The 8,158-nt window shown below is 43.8% G+C and overlaps 1 protein-coding gene across 5 annotated transcripts in view; it reads left to right on the forward strand.

Annotated features, from left to right (window-relative positions):
* The window catches only part of NUMB (NUMB endocytic adaptor protein), a 97,957-nt gene extending 90,004 nt beyond the window's left edge, over window positions 1-7,953 (forward strand). For 2 of the 5 annotated variants that reach the window (XM_074149146.1, XM_074149147.1), the window contains 4 exons: window positions 1,079-1,381; window positions 3,176-3,325; window positions 4,181-4,324; window positions 5,977-7,947. In XM_074149146.1, coding sequence (XP_074005247.1) covers window positions 1,079-1,381; window positions 3,176-3,325; window positions 4,181-4,324; window positions 5,977-6,698 — 1,319 coding nt within the window. In that variant the 3' untranslated portion in view covers window positions 6,699-7,947. Of the gene's footprint in view, window positions 1-1,078; window positions 1,382-3,175; window positions 3,326-4,180; window positions 4,325-5,976 lie in introns of all 5 variants that reach the window. The other 3 variants (XM_074149149.1, XM_074149148.1, XM_074149151.1) reach the window with 2 other exon arrangements.
* The last annotated feature ends 205 nt before the right edge of the window (window positions 7,954-8,158 follow it).

An 8,158-nucleotide genomic window follows, 5' to 3' on the forward strand; every position in this document is an offset into this window, starting at 1 on the left:
TGATGTGCCAACAAAAAAAAAAAGTCATTGTTTTTTCTGAAACATTTGGAAAGCAACACAGGTAAAATAAGAGTTCACATGGATGGTGAGATTTCCCCTTCTCCTGCTGTGTTGATGACCTGTGTTTATTGCCCCCAAAGCCAATTCGCTTATGAGATGAGTGAGAGAGTTTTCCTAGAGATGGAAAAATCCCTGCTGCTACTCTAATCATAAGTGTCACCATTTACACTGGGCTTAATCCGACATTTCTAGCACTAGGCCTGGGTGACAGAAGCACTGTGGTGCTATGCAGAACCCTGCAAGATGAAGCAGCTGACTTTAAGTTGGAGGAGCTTCCAGTGCAACTGACTAGTGACTGGGTGGTAACACCGCAGTTAAATTCAGTTAAAGAAATGACACGGGAACTCACTGTAAACGTGGCTGGTGTGAGGAAGGGCCGTCGGCTCGGAGGATCTGCCTTGCAGCGCTTCCATCTATCTGTAACGTATTTCCCGGGGGAGCTGCAGCCGGAGCCCTGAATGCAGCGTAACCTGTTCAGTGCTGCTGCTGCCCTTGGCCTGCTGGAGCTTGTGCGGTGTGTTTGGCTACTGCTGCTGGTTCTGCAGGGGTGGGAGGGTGGCTTTTAAAAGAAGGTCCTAGGGCTGGGTTCTGTTCCCTGCTGCTGCTGAGCTATGCTGCCCTCAGTAACCTAGTACAGTGTGTAGTAATATTTTGGACGTAGTTTTTGAGAAGCAAAGTAAAAGGTCTCAATACACTTTTTAGTCTTAGTCATAAACAAATTGCAAGTATTTCTAGAGCTGGGTTCTCAGGAATAGCTAGAAAGAATATCTTTGTAAGGCCATCATTTTTATGAAGTGACTAGCCTTAGTAAGCTTTGCTTTGGAGACTGGATGTACGTAAAGTGACATGGTGAGGACAAAGAAGAAGAAATTATTCTACTGTGATATTAGAAACTCGTTTGGAAGAGTACTAGTTATGCAAATGCCTGCAGTTTCTCTTTTCAAAACAAATGGGAGTAGGAGCAGGCAGTTGAACACTATTTTGCTTTACTTTTCTAACCTCACCATATTTCCTCCAGCAGTTGAAACAGAAGTGAAAACAGTAGCACCAGGTGCTGCACCAAACAATACTGCCCCCTCTTCTGGCTCACCAACCTCTCCTACTGCTGAAGCTGCTGCCTCTCTGGATAAAGAAATGAGCAATCCCCACGCTATTCCACGGAGGCATGCCCCTATAGAACAGCTTGCCAGGCAAGGCTCTTTCAGGGGCTTCCCTGCTCTTAGCCAAAAGATGTCTCCTTTTAAACGCCAGTTGTCTTTGCGAATAAATGAGCTGCCTTCAACAGTGCAAAGGAAGACCGATTTCCCCATGAAAAACTCAGGTAAAACCAAATGGTTCCAGTGAAACATTACCTTAAATTGTCTCTTCCTCCTTTCCTTCTCTGTGGCTTGAAATAACTCCTTGTTTTCTAGTAAATCCTTCCTGCCTCATGTGGGTCACTTCTCGTGGACAAACATCACCATGTCAGAAGACTTCTGCTTTGGGAATAGGCGAGAATTTCAAATGCAGTATTCACAAGCAGAAGGCAGCAGTCCTAATCACTGTCTGAAATATTGGAGCACAGCTTGAAGTGCTGCAGGAATTGGGTGTTGGTGAATTAGTAAGTGCTGGCTCTTCCCTCTGAGTCACCGAACCAGTTCCTCCACTTAATGCCAGCGCATCTCGAGAGACAAATCCCTTCCCGACCTTAACTGCTTGTCATGGGATCATGTGATGCTTTTCTGCAGTCTGTCCTTCTGCCTGTCTGAATTATTCTTTTTGAGGGCAATGAAATGGCTTTTTACCTTGCGTTAGAAGAAACTGTACTGTTTAGGTGGTACAGTTTTCAGATGATGGTAGTGGGATTTTTCTAGAGTCATCCCAAAGTAAACGCCTGGGGTGCTCAGTACCTCATGTAATGTCCTAGACTCCCCTTAGCCAGTTTGTCCTGCAGGCCAGCTGTACGCTCACTTGACAACAGAGCTAGTTTTAGGCTTTTAGTACCTCCAAAGCTACTTCTAGCTTTAAAGTAAGAATTACCGTGGCAAAGGCAAAACCAACAGAAGTACCTAGCCTGACTTCTCTTATGGTGCTTATTTGGTGACTTCTGCTTTAAGACCAGCACTGAGTTTATCAGTTTTATAGTAACAGAGTGATGCTCACTGTGCACGCTACAATCTGGGTTTTTTTGTGACTCAGAACATTTCTGATGCATGTTCCCATGTGTGCCGCTGCCAGTGCTGCTTACTGTCAAACTACATGTGCTGTATTGGAATATCCCTCAAAGAATCAATTTTTGGGCATGCCTTCCCCTGAATTTTAGATATGGTGCATGTTGTGTCCCAACATCTTACGGTTTTTATACTGTTTGTGCTTAATTGTGCCTGCTTATGCCAGTTCTGTGCAATGAAGGACTGACGATCAGTACTTCCGCAAAGCAGTGCAATTAGTAATAATGAGAACATCTGCTAAGTTGGCAGTTTTACTCCAGATGTTACTTTATCCACATTATGCTGATACTTGGTTTAAAATTGAGTGTCCATTTTATTTGAGCGTTCAGCTTTTGCTTTTCATAATTCTACCACAGGAGGTAGGGATTTCAGCTACTGCTGAACTGGAGCAATCAACGTTCTAACTCTAGACCTAACTTGCCACTGCACATTGCTGTCAGCACATTTAAACTTCATCCAGTTACTATGGAAGTATGTTGTTGGAACACTTAAATCTATCACAAGTATTTTCATTTCACAGAGTGCCAGATCTGAGTGCCAAATCCTTGATATGTTTAGCACTTTAATACTGAAAGATTTAGATCTCTACTAAAGCTATAGAAAACCCTTTTATTTTCTGAAATGAACATCCTCTTACATTGACACAGAGAAGCAGTAATAACCGACTTTAAATCTGGAACACTGATCTCCTTACCCTCTTGACTTAGTCACAAAATACACTAATGTGGTGTTCTATTTCAGGTCGGGTCTTCAACACTGATTTTAAAAAAAGCTGTCGTGCAAATCAGTAGCAGGAACATGTAGGACATAAGGGAACGAATTACATTTCAATTTCACATTGGTATTTGTAAGTTGTTTCTGTATCCTTTAAACTTCCCCCTTAATGAATATTGTTTACCTTTTAGTCCCAGAGGTAGAAGGGGAAACGGACAGCATCAGCGCCCTGTGCTCCCAAATCACCAGTGCTTTCAGCACACCGTCAGAAGATCCTTTCTCTTCGGCCCCCATGACAAAACCAGTGACAGTAGTCGCACCACAGTCTCCTGCCTTTCAAGGTTTGTGCCTTCTTTGCCTGCCGCGGTCGTGCTAGATGAGGCTTGAACGCATATAATGTTGCCTTCCAGTAACACATGGTCTTAATTTCATGTGCCAGTCCTGTTGTCAGTATTCTGGGGGAATGCATCCTGCTTTATTCATCTTGTATGTTTAGCTTTTCTGTGTTTTTGTTTCTAACAAAAAGCTCACGCGCCTACCACACGATAGTTACCTGTAAAAGGGGCTGGCTTTGAGATAATGGCTATTTTTAACATTCTCCTCCTGAGCTGCAAAAACCTTAACAAGTGTGTGTCACAGGAGCCAAATCCCATAAGGGAAGAGATTTTGTGCCACCACATGATTACTATTTTTCACACAAACTCTTAGATAAGTTGTGGAGAGGTGCCAACTGTAGAACTCATAGCAGCCTCTAATCTTCATTTCACTGATATGCTTTTATGCAAATTGTTTGAAAAAAGAACCTCTCCTTGTTAAATGCAGTTATTGCTACTTTACATCTAAAATCTGTTCTTTTGAATCCAAAATTAATCACACAGTAACTTCTGGTAAGCCATATCTCTTTTCTGTAAAAACTAATTTAACTTCAGTCAGTCATCAGAACTCAAGATCTCATCAAATACATTAAAAAAAATCCACCATCCCACAATTTTGTTAACAAGCGTTGGCTTGGTGAAATGGAATTTACTCGCTTTATCGACTGTCAGTCCAATTTGGCTAATTTACACAAACTGCTGTCATGTGGAAGCGTCTAAAATTGTTGTCTGTTGGTAGGTATGACATGGCCCATTAATACTCCAGTCCCGTGCACGCCTTGCATGAATTAATCGTACTGATGTTGTCTGCTCCCATTTTAGTCAATGGCACTGCCTCTGCCTTCTGTGTGCTTGCTGCTAAACCATCCCAAGCTGCTGTAGTCTCCGCAGCTACGCCAGTTCGGGAAACCAATCCCTGGGCTCATGCTCCTGCTGCTAACACTGGAGCTGCAGCCGTGGTCGCCGGTAAGATTGGAATTGGATCCGGTGCATTGCTAGGAGAGCTTGGATCAAAAGCCTAATGGAGCCCCTGAGACAATTGTCAAGGCCACTTAATGGCAAGTGGAAGGAACACTAACAAAAGCCGGAAGTAGTAGCCTTTTGCACAAGTGGATGGAGGGAAGCGATGAACTTGTTGGTTCTGGGTCTATAAGCTGGACTGATTTTTATTTTGGCAGCATTTTAGAAAATACAGTGCTGAAAAAGGAAGTAATGAAATAGTGTGTGTTTGGGGGTGAAGGGGAAAGAATCTCTGTGTGTACCCAAAATAATTTTTGTGTGTTCTTTCCACTAACGTACGTAAGGAGAGATTAAGTGAGTTCCTTAAAGGCTTTAGAGGTTCGTTTCTTCTGTTTAATAAGTTTAGTCTGTCCCTCCAGTCCTTGTCCGTACAAGTTATATACAATGTAAGGTAGTACTTTAAATGGCTGCCACCCCTGTGGTACACGTATGGTAGAAGGCTACAATCAAACTAACATCATTCCCTGGTATAAATTCAACTCCAAAAGAGAAAATTTGCTATTGAAATAGTAGGTTCTATTTGGCTTTGTAAGGGTACCAGGCCCATTTTCAGTAAGTCTTCCCCCGTGAGAGAGAGTCTCGAAGCTGTGACTCCAACAGTTCCCACTGTGAAAACAACAGTAAACTGATCTTTAGATTTAATTAGATTAGGCTGAATGAAGACTATTGAGCAGTAATGATTTTCCGCTTCTCCAAAACACCAAATAACGCATGGATTGCAGAGCCATCTCCAGCATTCCTGCTTGCTTTTCTCATCACATTGGAAACCCAGGGCCCTAATGGAGGGAAAACTTTGGGGAGAATGAAAACCAGAAGATAGTTTGAAACTGTGGGAGAAACGGAAATGATAGTGTTTTATAAAAGAAAAGACTAAAATGCTAAGTGTTGAACGTTGCAAAAGAGTTTGAGAGTTCAACAGCCTGAGTTACATATGAAAAGAGTAAGGGAAGAGTGAGTGGAGATGGAGGAAGAGTATAAAGGAGTCATAGAAAGTACAGCTTACATCTATAGTAATTTGATGTATTGCCTTAAATGTGCCTGTGTATCATGTATCATAGTGAGTACTCACTCACGCTTCAGTGGGTATGGGACAGAAAAATGAATGCTGTCTTGAACTCCCGGTACCACTACACCACTGTCCTTTAGTGGGTAAAGCCTTAATTTAGGAAACAGAGCAAACAAGTCTTAAAAACAGTTTCGTACAGCTTTGAGTTCTGAGAGCCCACCAGTCCCGAGCTGTACGTCCACAAACTGATACTCCCCAGTTAGAGGAATTAGTAGTTATGGACTAGATAAGGCCACTAAGTTACGAGTGCAGGTGGCACCTCTCCGGCTTGCCCTAAACTCTCAGGTGTCTGCTATGAAGAAAAAAAGATAATTTTGCATTTTAGTGAAGAAACTCTTCTCTACCCCTTCTTGAGTAGTATCTTCCTATAACAGAACAGTACATTAAAGATGCTTCCAGTGTTGGTAGCAGTCTTTCAGCTGTGGAGGAAAGAGGCCTGTGTGTTCTTGTGTACATCCTCCAGCCTTTCTAACTGATGAAAGGGGGAAGAGGGTGGGAAACATCACTGACTCCCCCGTGTTTTCCTTCCCAGGCGCTGAATGGAGCAGCACCTCCTCAGCTGCAGCCTCACCAAGTCTCTTCCAAGGAAATCACAGACGTACTCCCTCGGAGGCAGACCGCTGGTTGGAAGAGGTCTCAAAGACTGTCAGAGCCCAACAGCAGCCAACCCCGGCCCCGGCCCCAGCCCCAGCCCCGCAGCCGCTACTCCAGCCTCCTCCAGCAGCTTCCCAGACAGCGCCAGCCTTCCCAGTCAGCACCTTCATTGCGCCCCAGCCTGTGCCGGTGGGTGTGGTGCCACCCATGCAGCCGGCGTTCATTCCAGCTCAGCCCTATGCTGTAGCAAACGGGATGTCCTATGCAGCCCCCAGCGTACCTGTGGTTGGGATCACACCTTCCCAGATGGTGGCCAACGTCTTCGGTACCGCGAGCCACACTCCGGCAGCCCATCCCCATCAGTCGCCCAGTCTCGTCAAACAGCAGACGTTCCCTCAGTACGAAAGCAACAGCGCTACGAGCAGCCCCTTCTTCAGCCCCCCCGCGCAGCACAACGGCTCTGCAGCTTTCAACGGAGTCGAGGGGGGCAAATGGGCTGCAGAGGACAAGCATTCGCAGCCCCCGGCTGCTGCTCCCCAGGTAGACCCGTTCGAAGCACAGTGGGCAGCACTGGAGAGCAAGGCAAAGCAGCGCACTAACCCCTCTCCGACTAACCCCTTCTCAAGTGATTTACAGAAGACATTTGAAATTGAACTTTAAGCAGTCCTTGGGGAGGGAGGGGGGGGGATGTGTGGATAAATTGTACATTAGAATAGAGGGATAAAGGGAGCAGAGAGGACTGTTTCTGATCAGTTTGCTTTGATAATCCCAAAGGTCCCTTCAAGCAAAAATGAGTTAGAAAGAGGGAGCAGTTATGGGGAGGATATAAGCATACAGCGAATTTAATGTGCAGTTCTTCAAAGGAGTCCCGGCGCCACCCCAGTCTGTGTTCCCTCCTCACTTGGAAAGCTGGAAGTCAAACAGAGCAAAGAAAGGCACCCAGTCCCGAAGCCTGTTCTGCAGAAACACCAATTATCTCACCGAAAGGAAGGCAGATTTTGTACTTGTGTCCTTCTGATGCCCTTCGAGTCCTGGACATTCCCCCTCAGGGAAAAAAATGGGGTGGGGTGGGGGGTGGGTATGGGGGGGAGATTGTCACCTGCTTAGCAAAAGCTAGGTTTGTGGAAAAAGTTGAGCTTCCATTTTGAGTAACAAAGTGAATATTATATGTAAAGAATAAAGTAAAGCCAAAATCTTTATTTTTATGCATTTAGAATATTTTAAATAGTTGGATATTAAAAGCTGTATGAGTTGTAAGTAATCTTGCCAAAGGTTAAAAAAAAAGGGGGTTGGATGTAAGAAATTGTACATAAGATTGATTTATCTCTGATTCTTATTGTAAGTAATATTGGGGGGTGGGGTGGAAAAGGGGGCTCTAGCTTGTTCTTGTATCTGTTCATTGTAAGTAGCATATTGCAACAACAATCACAACCAGTAAGTCATTATATCGTAGTTTTAAATAAAGAAAATTAAAGAACAGTATTGTCATGGTTTGAAACCCATGGGGAAAATTTACTGTTTTTTTTATCGGAATCAAGCTACTTATTATATATAGTATGGGTTTTTTCCTTTCATGTATTGCTGCAGTTTCTTTGTCTTAATCTATTGGTTCTAACACTACTGTGACAACTTACTGTAATCATATCTACATCCCGGGGCTACCTGGGAAACCATTTTATGTTTGTCTGTCAATAGATCTTAGAGTTTTTAAACTTTGTTTTTATTTTTTTCCCACTGATTTGTGAAACCTTGTGGTTAAGGCTGCAGCTGGTCCAGGTTCTGCCTCTGGTGACTTGTGAAAACCATCTCATTTTAACTTTACTTTTAAACTTTGGCCTTACAAGCAAATGTAAGTTATATATATTTGTACTGATGATTTATAATCTGCTTTAACAGAAATAAATGTTGGTGGTAGAAGCGCTGTCTGTGAAAGCTTTTTTCCCCTCCCCCCCCCCCCCCCCTTCAGTTTTCAGCATTTGCCCTTTGGGGTATTTTTTTTTATGAGGTGGATGTAGCCGAGCCCTGCTGCTGCCCAACCTGGAAGCTTAGTAATGGTATTTTAACACTGTTCCTTTTGCACACCGTGTTTGTTAGCTTCCCTTGAACTTTAAGACTTGCAG

The sequence above is a fragment of the Numenius arquata genome, chromosome 6 (assembly GCF_964106895.1).
Source record: "Numenius arquata chromosome 6, bNumArq3.hap1.1, whole genome shotgun sequence".
Taxonomy (NCBI): domain Eukaryota; kingdom Metazoa; phylum Chordata; class Aves; order Charadriiformes; family Scolopacidae; genus Numenius; species Numenius arquata.